General features: G+C 28.8%; 2 protein-coding genes across 2 annotated transcripts in view; one reads left to right on the top strand and one right to left on the bottom strand.

Moving 5' to 3' along the window:
* LOC108688993 (mini-chromosome maintenance complex-binding protein) overlaps window positions 1–1261 on the top strand; it is a 4950-nt gene extending 3689 nt beyond the window's left edge. The window contains exon 9 of the mRNA XM_018195572.1: window positions 1189–1261. Within this exon, the coding sequence (XP_018051061.1) occupies window positions 1189–1192 (4 nt within the window). The 3' untranslated portion in view covers window positions 1193–1261. The remainder of the gene's footprint in view (window positions 1–1188) is intronic.
* On the bottom strand, window positions 1150–11659 carry LOC108688994 (UPF0605 protein CG18335-like). Its single transcript, XM_018195573.1, has 5 exons — window positions 11173–11659; window positions 6116–6191; window positions 5630–5786; window positions 1741–1965; window positions 1150–1443 (listed from the first exon to the last, which is right to left on the bottom strand). Exons 1-5 carry the CDS (start codon window positions 11244–11246, stop codon window positions 1214–1216), a joined length of 762 nt encoding a protein of 253 aa, XP_018051062.1. The 5' UTR covers window positions 11247–11659; the 3' UTR covers window positions 1150–1213.
* Between the last annotated feature and the right edge of the window lie 3288 nt (window positions 11660–14947).

The raw sequence follows: 14947 nt of genomic DNA, 5'->3' as shown, positions 1-14947 counted from the left end.
ATATATATATACATTTTATATTGTTAATTACTTTTTATATTAAATAGGACGGAAGTTTAAGATTCAATTTGTATTTACACAGGCAAAGATCACATGATTATATCTTGGCAAATAAACATTTACAATTAAGTATCATGCGTTTTAGAGTGTTTAGCATATACATCGGCTATAATCCATTTCGTAAATTCTAAAGTTTAGACGTACATCTTCCTTTATTTAAGTCGAAATGGAACTAGCATATATATCATCTCTATCCATTTCTTTGAAAATATTTCCCAGTAGAAATATTTCCAAAAATTGTATTCTTTCCATGTTTTAAATGTGAAATGATTGTGTATATGTATATATTTACGTGGTGCATGTATGTGCAGAAATTTATTGAACATTGGAAGCTTAAAGCAATTGGAGTAATTCACGTATTTGTAAATTTATTTCTTATTCTCTTCTATAGATTTATTTCTAGATGAACAAATATTATGATAAATACGTTTAATGATTCTTTAAATTGCAATCTAGCTTGTTTCTCGATTGTCATACTTCTCTTTAAAGACTAGTTAAGGATAGCTCCTCAATTTAAAATCTCTGTCTTCATCTATTCAATATATTTCAATACATACATCTTCAAAAATTAATAAACTTATTACTTCGTGCAGGAATATATTTCCATGCTTTAATAATTATGCTATCTGTTTCTAAACTCGAAGTCTATTGTAAATTATTTATGTTCGAAAATTAGAAAAGAGTAAAATCTATTAAGTATTACTCTTATAACTCAAAAATACTAGAATACAAAAAGTAATCCTTATACAATTTTGGAGCTTTCGTGGCTTCAAACATAAATAATTTTGTAACTAGATTATTCTCTAACATAATTATTTGTATTTACTCATTTCTTTCTCGATGTTACCAAAGAAAATAAGTAATGTAAAAACATTAAGTACAGCAAAGTTTGCATGGCAAAATTTCGAAAGTAGTTACATTACGTTTGGAAATATCTTGTATCATACTTATAATATTTCCTAAATAGCAAGGTGACATTTTATTTTTTAATAACATTTTATTAACATTAAAGATAATTAAGATGTTATTTGACGTTTCCTTGCTACTTGGATTGTTTTATTAGATTTATTCTCAGTTTTTTTTTCCCTCTAATGTCTAAACGCATTGTTATCATTTTGTATGCTACAGTTAGAAACCATATTCCTGTGTCATCTTACGCACGCGTGTGTCCTGTTTCATCGAGGTACGCATTGTCAAGGACTCTCTCAACAGCGCTCATATCTTTAATCCTGCTGAGTCTTTCTTCACGTTCCCTTTGGACACGTTCTAATCCTTTTTTAGCGGCTTGAGCGTACCTCTTGGAAAGCGCGACTTCTCCCTTTGCTCCTGGAATGTGGCCTGTATAACCGACAATTGGTGGTTTTTCTGGGGAGACATGATAATCTGGAACAATAACAATAATGCATCAGTTTTTGTAACTTCATGCTTTGCTTTCAGTTTCAATAGAACTTAAAGTTTTTATTGTAGCAAGAACATTTTTACTGCGAAAATTTTTATTTATGTATTCAGTTTTTTAAGATAAATGTTCATTAATTTCTTATTATGTACATTTAGTATCTTTTTAATTTTATATTTTGTATTTTAATATCTTGAAATAAATGATTAAACAATTGTATTGGAATAACATATCTGTCATTGCTATATTAAATTTGAATAACAAATAATGCGAGTATGAAGTACCATAGGTCCTTCTGTCTTTGTCATGACCGTGATCGATCTCAATGTCCACATTGTCGGTTCTCGCTCGAGACAGAAGATTTCTCGGATCTGTTCGCTCGGCATGAGCTCTCATCGCATCTCGTTGCGCTCTCAGTTTCATTTGTGCCTCGTGCCATTCTTTGGCACCAGCTTCCACAGCTCTCATAAAGGATAGACCAAACCTATTGTTGAAGCCAGGAATATATCCTGTGATAAATCAGAGAATAACGTCAAATATAAATCTCTTCACGAAGGAATGCATTGTATAAGATATAAATGCATCGATTTTTTTTATTTTTATATTAATATCAAGATGAGAAAAAATACATTTCTTAGGGTCAGTTGTTCCACTTTCGAATAAATTATGGTAATTTATCCAATAAATAAAAGAAAGAATGGAGGAGAGAGAGAGAGAGAGAGAGAGAGAGAGAGAGAGAACGAGATCGAGTAAGCTGAAATTTATCGAAAAAGATAGAACAACTTAGCCTTAAAAGAATTTTTGTAAGTTAATTTTGCAAATTAATTAATTCTTAAGAGAGACTTCATATAGTAATATACATTTAATTAGAGAAAAAAAAATATAAAACGTCATTCATACTTTGAAAAAATATATAATAAAATTTAAAGTATGAATTTTATCATATATACATAACTTTTTTATACAGTTTTTGCACATATTAATTTTAGTTTTTATACAGTTTTTATACAGTTTTTGCACATATTAATTTTATTGATAGCTTTTTATATGCAGATTTTATAGTGTTATCAAAATATTATCAAAAACAATTGCAATTTTATTAATCCTAGGACCGAAATTGGAAACAATTATTCGAATATAGATAATGCTATATTTTTTTAATAAATAATAAATAAAGAAAATTAAATTAAATTCTTCATATTTTTATAATAATTGATCATTTTTATAATAATTTAATCGCTTTTTATCAATAGCAGTAATAATATTCACGTAAAATAATTATTTCTGTAATCGTGTATTTCTGTAGCACGTTTTGAATTTTCCGCCTAATCAGAGAACAAATAAGAGAATCGCTAGAACAAATAAGATAATAAAAAGATTTCATGTATTGCTTAATAATATACATATTTATTAATAATACACGGAATTTTTACGCGTTCAATATATTGCCTTTCGATTGTTTGATTTTCAAATTTATCTCAATTAATCATTAATTGACTTGCATCATATCGTACTGAAGTTGGCAATACTTTCAAATTTTCAGGAAAATGTTACGCGATTGCAGATGTGGGATTGTGATGGAAGGATTACATGAGGTTTGTTCGCGTCGCATGTTTCAGCATGCTCCAATGTGCTCTTGCTATAGCTTCGATATTTCATTTTATGCGCGTTAGAGCGAATAAATGGTAGGAGCATTTTAGAGCATGTTAGAACAAATCTATGATGTGCTTAGTTTGCAAGCGTCTCTTTCTAAAATTAGCGCTCTCTGTCGTTTCTTTGCTTCTTGTTCCGCAAAGCCTACAACTGTAAAACGCGAAACAAAAGTAGGCGTAGTTTGGCCAAACTGAACACACCATGTAATCCTTCCATCATGCGTGAGACGGTTTGATGAATTATGCAGTGCAGTGTCGTGACACAGTAAAATGTTTAATTGGTGAATATGGTTGTAATTAACCCGATCTTGTCCACTATGTGGCATAAAATCGGCGTATCGTTGATCTCTTAAGATGCATAGTTCGCGAGATTTCTTCGATCGAAATTATCGGAATCGATGATCGAACGACATTTGCAAATGGCGTTTACGGCATCCTACGTGGATACATTCATTTTCTCAGTCGTCACTAATTAAAGCAACGTAATATTTATGTTGTAATTTTGCATTTAATAACAAATATAACAATTAGTTACCATTGTTGCGTGTGAAATGATGAGTTAGTTTTTGATTCTTGTTCTAGACTTAACTGCAAAAAAATTTTGCATTTTCTTTCTCACTTTAGCCAAATATTAAGCGTATACCTCTTTCACTTAAAATCCAAAGTTTTTTCACTTAAAATTTCCAAAAGTGCATATATTAATTTTGCTATAGAAAACAGTTCATACAACACAAATAATTCCTGTAATTCTGCATATAAAAGTAAGTATTAAGGTAAAGATATAAAAAAAATCAATAATTTACAAGATAATTTTTTTGACACATAATATTAACATAAAATATTCGTAAACAATTAATTTTTATATAATCGTTTTCACTTTTATGAACAAAATACTGAAGTGATTTCCAATTGGAGTAAAGGAAATATATAATTGCTTTAAAAGAAATACGTAGGCAAAGTGGATAATTTTTCAAGTAAGCAATTATACAATTATTAATTTATAATTATATAATTATTTTAAGTATGCTATTATAATGTTTTCTTTCTGTTAAGGTATGCAAATAGACCTCTTATAATATAGTTGTTATGTTACTTTTAGTAGTTTTAATTGGTGCCAACTGGGTTGTTCTAGCTCTACGTATATTTATACTATATACGAATTTATAATAATGTATTCATTTATTACAATGTATCGTAATAAGAGCGCTACAATAGGTGACGATAACAGGCTCAAAAACCGCGATTATGTGCTCTTTGTGTCAACAGGTGCGACGTTCCGCCACAATGAATGAATTTAGATAGGCGTCCCGCGAATGGTTAGTTTTTCCGTCGTAGTGATACTAGTGATATATGTCGTAGTGATACCAATGATAAGTGAAAAATAGAAAAAGTGATTGTCTTGTTTGCTACGGAGAGAAAAGGAGAGGAGGAGGAGGTCGGGGAGACATCGGGCGACGGCGGGGCAACCGTGGGTAAGCATTTATGATTCACTTAAAAAATTATTATTATCTATGAAGTGTAGTTTTTCTGTTAAGTATTTATTTAGAGATAATTATTTTATAAAACGTTATTAATTTTTTAGACAATATTTAATATTTGGTAATATATTTATATTTTACAGATTTTTATTATATACTTCAACCTCCGCTGCTGCGCATCGTACTGGTGAGTGTTTGATTATTTTTTTATGTCACTTTTGAAGCAATTAATTTGAGGAGAAAGATGTGAAAGTGTTTTCCCAATGATTAAATATATTTAAAAACACAAATTTGCATTGGAAACAAAAAAGAAGGTAATTTATATAATATATGTGTATATATTTTTAAGATATAGTTAGTTCTACGCGCGATGCAATACGCCAACTATTAATTACAACGATTTAGGTCGCTTAGCGCGATGCTCACTAATAGTAAGTCGCGTGTATTGAAGGTCGTATCGAAGCAATTCTACGTCGGTAGTTTGAAACGATAAAATAAGGATCTTAATCGCGATTTCTATTTTGGATTGTTATTAGATCATAGTTCTTTTGTAGCGGGGAAAAAATGTAAAATCATTTACGTGCAATGTATCCTAAATTTCCAAATTTCCTAATTAAATATTTTAACAATTAAAATTTGTAAAATTTAATTTTTGCCGAAATATATATAGCCTAAGTGAGTAAAAAGGAAAATATTTTTATTTATTTTTCATTTTTGAAAGCTTAATTTCAGAACTTTTTATCAACTTTTAATCACAAAATTTTAATAAATGTTTTGAAATGAAGCTTTTGAAATGTAAACACAAATAAAAATATTTTTCTTTTTAATTGTAATTTACAAAGACTTTTAGATTTCGGTAAAAATTAAATTTTACATTTTAATTATTAAAATATTTAATATCACTTTATTAACACAAGAGCAATAATATATAAAATATTGATATCTCAATTTTAACAACTTTTTTTTTTTAATTTAATTAAAAGTGATTAAAAGATAAATATTTAAAGGGTCTTTTTATCTATTTTAAAGGTATTCTGTCTTACCGGTATATCCTAGAATATACGGAGGTGCCTTGTATGATCCAGCTTCGTTAGGCCAATCTCTTCTGATTTCTTTATCCTGAAGAGTTGGTAACTCGGCTTCTCTACCGGATTTTGGTCTATATGGTCCAGTTTTAAGAATCTTCTTTTCTAATAATTCCTGTGACAATACAAAACTAAACTTAACTGTGCAATTTGATTATTCGTAATATTTTGCGAGTATTAAACAATTTTTTTTGTTCAAATTTCTCTATACATCTTCCTTATTTTGACAATTTAATTCAAATTAATAATTTAATTCAAAATAATAATTCAATAATTTCAATTAAATCATTTCTATTATAATCTTTTAATAATCTTTTGATTCTACGATTATTATATAATCTTTTTTACTCAAAATCTTTTTTTCTCTATAAATAAGTACATCTCTCTCTCATTTTGAAAATTTAATTTATTTTTTCCGGTTTTTTTGATATTTTCTTTTCTTACCTTCATTATTTCCTCTGTACTCGCTCCGAATCTCTTTCCAACGCGAAATTTGAGGGTGGGACAATGACCCGTGTACCTAAAAGTATATGTAATTTGTAGTAAAGGTAGCACAGTATGAATTTTTAAAACATAAATTTAGACTGTAAAGTAATGACTGAACTGCTGCGTTCCTCAAAACTTTCTTAAAGAAATTGAATTTTTCTTAGTAAGAAATCGTATTAGTATTATGTTACATTGTTTCACTATTGTGACAGAGCATTTACGATAAATCAACTATGTAATGTTTAATGCAAGATTTTTTGATCAATTTGCAGTCTATTTTTCCATGACTAAAACATGATAAAGAAAGAAAGTGGATGACAATATAGCGTGCAAAATTATGACCTTATGTGAATACTGAATATGTTATAACCATTTTTATGTCTAGTGAAACGTATCTAATACCTTACAATTAAATATCTTATGTGATATATCATCATATAGGAGTTTCTTCGTTAGAATCTATACTCATGGTTATGTTGCTACTTACTACGATGTAAGATACAATAAAATATACATATATATTCCGAGAAAAAAAATACTTGCACGCGAGGTATATTTGCCCACTTGTAACTTCTGTATTAAGTATACCGTAAATAATTAAAATAGCATGGTTCAGAAGAATCGAGATCAGTGAATCTTAAAATGAAGGACGTGGACTATACTGAGAAAAAAAGTTGTTAACGTGATTAAATTAATTTAGTTTATTTTTTGTTGAACAATGTTTGAATCAAATTTATATTACATATACATTATAAATGACTTAAATATATACATCTAACTAAAAAAATAAAGACTAACTAATTTAGTTCACAAGTTGACAACTTTTTTCTTAGAATATAGGATAACATATATTGTTAAAAGTATGTTTTAATTATTTTGTCACGAAACTTCTCAGAAACATTTTTCAGAAATATTTTTCAGAAATATTTTTACGAGTTAATTCGAAATTTAGAAAATATTTTCAGTTATTTGCTCTGCATTTAACATTTATTAACTGTAGACTGTGTGGACATCGCTTTAAATGCTTCTGAGAGAATGACACGATCACGGCCGATCCCTAAATAAAGTAATCGCAGAACCGTAAAAGCGGACTACCGGTGACCCAGTAAATGGAGCCTTCACTTTGTAGCGGTCACGGTGGGATAACCAGCTGAAGTCACTCCTACGGTTGTCACGAGTCTCGACTATTAAGATCTGCATAATAATAATCGTATCTGGGTCGTTGAACCATCTTCCCGTGTCCATATCACAAGATCAGTGTCAAAAAAGTGAAGTCCCTAAGTATCTAACAGATCGTTTGAAATATTATTGTTACAGGAAAAGGATGGTTTTATTAAAATATCTAAAATTTAGCTAAATACAGGTCTGAAAATGATTTTGTTGGACCATCAAAATCATTAGAATAGAATTTACTTCTCTTCAATATCAAGAAGGACATAATCTTAGCTCATTCGTCCATCCATACTTTTATCGCGCGCAGAGTAATTAGAATAAAAATTAGTTGCTAGAATGTCAAAACTTTTTGTATTTTTGCTTATCATGCTTGAGATTACTATGTAATTATTCTAATAATCCAAAAATTATTTTCAAATCAGTGTCTAGCTAACTTTGTAGATACTTAGCAAAATTGTTTTTTTCCGTACAGATTTCTTCGTATTTAAACACGTTTGTACACGTTTACTTCTTTCTTATTGCATCTCCATTAACTGTTTCTTCTATCTCTTTTATAATTTAGAAATTATATATATTAGTAGTGTATATACTAGTAGTATAATACTTAATATTCTAAAGAAAAAGTTCAAGATTGTATATTAAATTCGAGATCATAGTTTTTAGAGACTTTCTTTCCGTTTTAAGATACAAGTGAAAACTAGATCTTTTCATGAAAAAAAAGTTCTCGATAACCAATTTGCTTGCTATCGATCATTTCTTGTTATCCATTTTTGTTATAATGAGAAAGGTATAATAGCATAAATCTGATGGAAACAGTTAATTGGGGCGTTTCTATTTTTCTCAGACAGTGTTTTTTCTCTCGAGCAACTCATCCGTTTCGATCCGCGTCTTTTCTCACTCGGATCGATATTCCGGAGCTAAGGTAAATCATTATAAATAGTTCGAGGTGATTCGCCATACAGAAGGGTAGTTTTGCGCGTGATATAACTTTACAGTGGGGATGTGGGAGTGTAAATTGGCACGGTACCAACCGCGGTACCATTGCTTTCGAGGTCAATACTTCGGGTATGCACGCTTCCGGTGGGTCATCCGATGATCTAGTTTGAATGCGATATAATCTGGAAATCGAGACACATATGCTACTTTGATTTTCTTGTTCGATGTCGTGCGATCAGTAAATATTGTGAATGCATAATGCATTTGATGCAATATAGGTACGTTATAAGAAAGGCCGCTTTACTGCGGTTGATTTTTCGCATATCATCATATGTACAGTATTAATTGGTATTCAAAATCCTAATTATGTTACATTCAATATCAAAGATTATATATGTGCATAAAAGAAAATCTTATTTTAAGTTTCATATATTAATTTTTATAATAATAATGCATTCTATAAAAGTTTCTTTTACACTATTTTAAATTTTATAAAAATTTTAAATAGATTAAACTGACTGACAACATCTTTAGACAATATCTTCAATTTTCGAAAATCATAAATTTATTTATGATTTTTATATTAATCTCTCTCTCTAATTAAAAAATTCTAAACTTTGTTTTTATTTATCTGCATGATTTCAGAAATTTATCATAATTTTTATAATTGATATCTTATATCTCCAATTAATTGTTTTCAAATTCGTAAATCAATTAATTAGTATACAAAAATTAATTAATATATAATAATAAATACTTTGTAATCATTTGCAATATTTTATATATTATTTGTATATTTATTTTTATTTAAGTTTCAAGATACTATCACGTAGATAATTTCCAAATTTCCTAATGTCAAATTATTTAATATTATAGCCGATATCAACAGATTTTATCAATGTTTAAATACCGTTTCTGCGGTTTCTGTTATATTCGACTGAAAATCGAATCGGTTAGAATTAGATCGTTTAGAATCGTTTGCGAAGAAAAAATTTAGATTTGATCTCTGTGCAGAATAGGCCTGATTTCATTGAAAATCCTTCGATCAGATGTGGTTTCCTTGTGGAATCAATTTCACGCTTTCTGCGTTTTTGTTAAGTTTATAAAGACTAAACGTCTTATTTATGTTTAGTTTTTATAAACATTTATTTAAGTATTATTATTCCCAGTAAATATAATTTTTAATGATATAGATATTTTATGTAAAATAAAATAAATTTTGGATTTGAAAGTAATCAAAGGAATAGCGCGAAAAATAAAAAGAGGATTGTGAGGACAAACTATAATTTTTGTCACAATAAATTAAAAATAGGATTCCAATAGAATAATTATAAACATCAATTGAGATTTATCTAATTATTCCCATTAATTATTTATACTGCTGCTAATAAACACGGAGATTTTTTTCTGAATTTGGAATTTTATTGAACTTAATGCTCACAACTTAGTGTAATTATAGTTTGTTGCTTATAGCCACTTATTCACGAACAAATAATGTATGTATGTATGGATATTAAATATTCTATATATTTTATGCGTGTACAAAGTTATGGTACCGTTATCGTACACATACAATCCAGCATAAAAAACTAATTGTAAGATTTAAGCTTTCTTTAAAGAAGTAAAAAAAATGATATCGTGGTGTAATAATTCACGCGTAACAAAGTTTTTGCAATTACACATATAGACGTATACAATTTTTGAGATTTAATTATAATCATCGTCCGTTTACGTTTTTAAATACAACATACAATCAAGAAATTTATACATTATTCATTATTATTTATATTATAACTGTATAATTTTTTCTTGAGAAACGTATTATTTCGCAAGTTTCATTTCCGTTTTTTATAACAATAAATAAATGAATATTTAGATGTATATTTTCATAATAACTTTCTAGTATAAGTGAAATTATGTACATACATTTACATGAAAGATAGGACAGTTTATATATTTTACACACACACACACACACACACACACACACACACACACACACACACACACACACACACACATTCATTTATAATTGAAAATAGAACGAGCGTAAACATAAAAAAGATACGAGAAAGTTGACGTTTACTTATCGAGTAGATTTTTTTTTTACTTATTATCGAGTAAATTTGTCAATGATCAATGAAAAGTTGTGTGCATGTCGCGTACAATATTCATTTAATTACGAACAGTTGTTTGACGCCATGCATCTGCATGCATTACGCAATGTAAACGAGACATTTAGTACTTGTCATAACGATGCTAAATTCAATTAGATTCTTATAATCATTAAACTAATTCTAGTCATAAAGTTTTGTCACTAAAACAATGTTGCATTATTTTCTTGTTCCTATCGATATTGAGCGGTCCATTACTTTCTAAATTTTATTTTGCTTTCTTATTTGATTAAAGTATCTCAATCATCGCTGAGTTTATCAAGAATATTTTAATATTTTCAATACGAATATAAATTACTTCAATATTTTAATATTTCAATATGAAATAGAAATGAATATGAAATTCAATATGAAATAGAATCTTCACAGGACATAACGCTGAGAGAAGTAACTGATTGCAATTATCATAATTTAATTATAATTGTTTTGGTGGTGCTTTATGAATTATTATGACTGATTATTATTACTAACGTTATGACAGTAATAACTATAAAAATTAAGCTTCTAATCATAATTATTATATTATACAATACAATTATTATCACAAATACCAAACATTTTTCTCTCAAACATCGAGATAAACATGCATTAAATCAGTAAAGCTTCAACAGTTTTGTAACAAACGTAAACAAGATGTAGAAGAATCGATGAATAGAAGTACCTGTAATAGCAAATTAATCGCGAACTGAAAGCAGTGAATGGAGCAATTAATTAATCATTGATTGCACTTACCCGGGTAAATGAGAGCCATAGCTCTGTCTTAAGAATTGCTTCCTCTGCTCCTCGCACATCGCGTCGAACACCATTTTTTCTATCGATCCTTATCACGTGTAGTCATAAATGAGTCACAACACGACAACGCTCAACGAGATTCTCGATCTGAGATTTTCTCTCTTCATGTTTTTCTCCTGTTTTTCTTTCGTGATTGAATATGCGTTTCTAACGGAGCATAATACCTTCTTTTTATCGTCTACAATATTCTTCTTATCCTATAAGTTCATCGTACACTCGGTGAAAATCCTCTCGTCATCCGTTCTTCATTCGCTCGATCGTTTGCAGTTTGCGACGGTCGATCACCATCGAGGAACGTACCCGTCGTCAATTAGTATCGATTCAAAATCTTCCGTTTGTGCTGCAGCTGGATCACTATTTGAGCGATTGTTGAGACTGCATTAGGGGGATCATCAACCGTTCCGTCGAACGTTGCGCGACCACGCCGAGGATGATCGTCGACTGGAAGCGATCGGGTCCGCCGCTCGATCCATGGTCGGCCGGGAGGGATCGATCGAGGATCCTGGCGTCCGCATCGACGGCGATCGCGCGAACCGTTGCACATGCGGCCGGCGCGTCAGTGAAACAATACTGTATACAGTCGATCCGAAGATACATAGTGCTGCAAGCTGTCCTACTAAAGACGCCCCTCCATTTCAACGCACCGCCCTTTAAAGGGTTCGACACATCGGAGTCATGTCAGCGCATATTCGTACCGCTCAATCGTGCGGAACGCCGCGGTTTTGGTACGCGTGATTGTCGGATTCACCCTTAAACGCGTTATCGGTCATTAACATCTTGCTATGCCTCGAGTTGACGTAATGATTTAGGATAAATTCGTAGTGTCAAATTATATCCAATTTGATTGATTTTTAATCATATTTATAGGTTCGTCACTGTTCCTATCTTATTAATTCAACTAAAACAATACAGTTAGACAATTTAAGTCAAGAAAATATATTAAATTTGATTCAAAAATTTAGTTTATTTAGTTTATTATTTACTAAGTGCATTAAAAGCGACTTACTTCGAAACTAACTACAGAAATGGATTGATTTACATATTGACACAAGTCAAAATGTAAATCAATCACTTTGACACACTTTGAAGGCTAAAAATAAAATATTATTTAAGAAAAAGAATTGATTTATCACATTGTTCCTTTGATATTTAAAAATACTGTAATAGAGTCTGACCATGATTTTATCAAAATCCAACTTAAGAAAAACATATCAAATCAAGAGAAAGTCAAAATGACTTTATTTTGACTTTCTCTTGATTTCATCATGGAAGTAAAAATGATTATATTTTGATGTCAAGCCAAAATGATGATTTTTTTTGTTATCAAATTTGATTCTTCATTGATATTAAAAATCAAAATAGTCATTTTAATTTTTTGTTGACTTGTGTGTGTTTCTTGGGTATAAAAGGAAGGTATTTATACTGTCTCCTAGTATATGTATTTTTTTATTCTAATTTACACTATTTCACTCTCTAATCTTAATAAGAGATTATAAAGTAAAATAAATTAGAATGAGATACGTATATAGAGAGATAGTATAGATATACTTTCTCTCTCGCAGGATTTTAACAAAATCGTTTATAATCAGACTTTGTTATATAAGGTCTCCAGTTTAGGATAATATCACGACGATACGTCTCTCGCTTTTTATACATTCGACGCCAATAATCTTGCAGTGATAAATGTTTTTTTTTAACATTAGTAGTAAACGAGTTGTATAAAAACAGAGACATTAGCTGCAGTCATCGACTTTTCGTTGCTTTCTTACTTGCTATAGTGACATATATATTATATTAATAGCAACCCTGTACTCATTTTTCCTGTAACACTCGATGTAGCGATTTACAGTAACTGCGTACATAGTTCTATAAGCTCGATAAAGAAATAGAAAATTTTTTATATCTCTTTCTATCAATGTAGTTTAATTTATTAATCTTCGTTTAATTTATTTTTTTTAATTGGAAAAAGATAGAATAAATTAGATCAAGATTAAGACAAATTTAAAAAATTAAATTTAAGAAAAAGATTTTGGAGATTATCCAATAAATATCAACTAAAACATAACAGTGTTATAATATCACACTCAACAATACAAATGTAACATAACATATGTGTACATAACTGCACGTAACAACAGTTGAGTGTGAAATTATAACATTAATGTTAGTTATATTCGCAGTCGATGTTTACTGGATTATAAATTAATGATATTATAAATGATAATTTTTTTATATGGTGCGAATTACATATTTTTAATATTAAATGTAGTACGAATTTATTACGAATAGTGTTTATTAAATTTATTTTACTTACTAGGAAAATGAGGACAGTGGAGACTTGTTGTTTAATTCTTTTATACAAATTCTTCATGTTTTTTCATATTTACTATTTATTCTCTTAATGCCAGTCTAAAATGACGAGTATTTATTCCTTAGTTTGCTAAAAAGCTGCAGACGCTTTCTCGTTTCTTTCACGTTTCATCGGTAACTAGGGGACATTTAAGTAGCAAGCGGAACGGTCTCCAGAGTAACTCTGGCGAAAATCGATACAAGGGGTTGAATGCATCACTCATTCTTCTCACAAAAGCGGTCTCGAGCGAACATCGTGACATTTTGATTTTTATAAATTTCACGATATGATTTCATGATATTATGATGCATATTTAAGAATAAATCTTCGAAAAATTTTTTTTATTAATTTAAAGTATTTTTTTTAGATTAATATAATTTTTTAGATTAATATATTTTTTAAAGATTAATATAAAGTAAGAATATGAACAAATCATATTTATGATGAAGATAAAGTAATGATTCTTATTAAAAATAAATCGTGTATTTTGAAAGAACTTATAACTCTCAGTTTTGCTTTTTTTTATTTTTTTTTTACACACATTTTTTTATTTTCTTTCTTACAAATGCTACAAACATGTTTACTTCTTGGAGTGTGGAACATTCACTGAAAACATGTTTATTGAACTTTTAGATATGCTTTATGATAAAGATGGATTATTAATTTTTAGTATATACGATTGGATCGTTCGTGTTCTGTGAACTTTTTTTTTTTAAATATTAGAAGCCTGGCTAAAAATAATGGTCTCCATTTCTTCCTTTTTTTAAAATACTTCTTAAAGATGTTAAAATATATGTAGAAATCTTAATTGTCATATATTTGCAAAATTAACGGGCACGAATCCATTATATATATAAAAATTAAAAAATTATTATATATATTAATAATTAACGTATTGAAGAAAGCTTGGCATTAGAATATAAAATATGTTTTCAACATTACGTGGTAATTTCAAGTGAAAGAAAATACATTAAAATTGATCATATTTTAATTTTGTATTAACTGTAAAAAATATTTGTTTACGGGAATACATAGAAACGTTTAATTTCTTAATTACTATGCTTTATGTAACTTGAATTATATCACTGAAAAATATATTTTCACACATAATAATACACACAATAATATTTAAGTAGCCAAAGATAATAAATATTTTTCGATTAATTTTCAAATGTCTATTATAATTTAATAATTAAATAATGTCGATCTTTTTTTTATTAGATCGAATTAAATTTATCATATTTGATTTTATCGATGATCAGTAACATAAATTTTTATTTGACGTCGATAAAATCACTGTGAATTGATAATATCTGAGTGGATTAATCAATGTTTAGATTATCATCTGTGGATAATTATAAATAA

This window comes from Atta colombica, unplaced genomic scaffold, assembly GCF_001594045.1.
Source record: "Atta colombica isolate Treedump-2 unplaced genomic scaffold, Acol1.0 scaffold252, whole genome shotgun sequence".
Classification (NCBI taxonomy): Eukaryota; Metazoa; Arthropoda; class Insecta; order Hymenoptera; family Formicidae; genus Atta; species Atta colombica.
The sequence above is the reverse complement of the archived record's forward strand: the minus strand, read 5'-3'. Positions and strand labels throughout refer to the sequence as shown.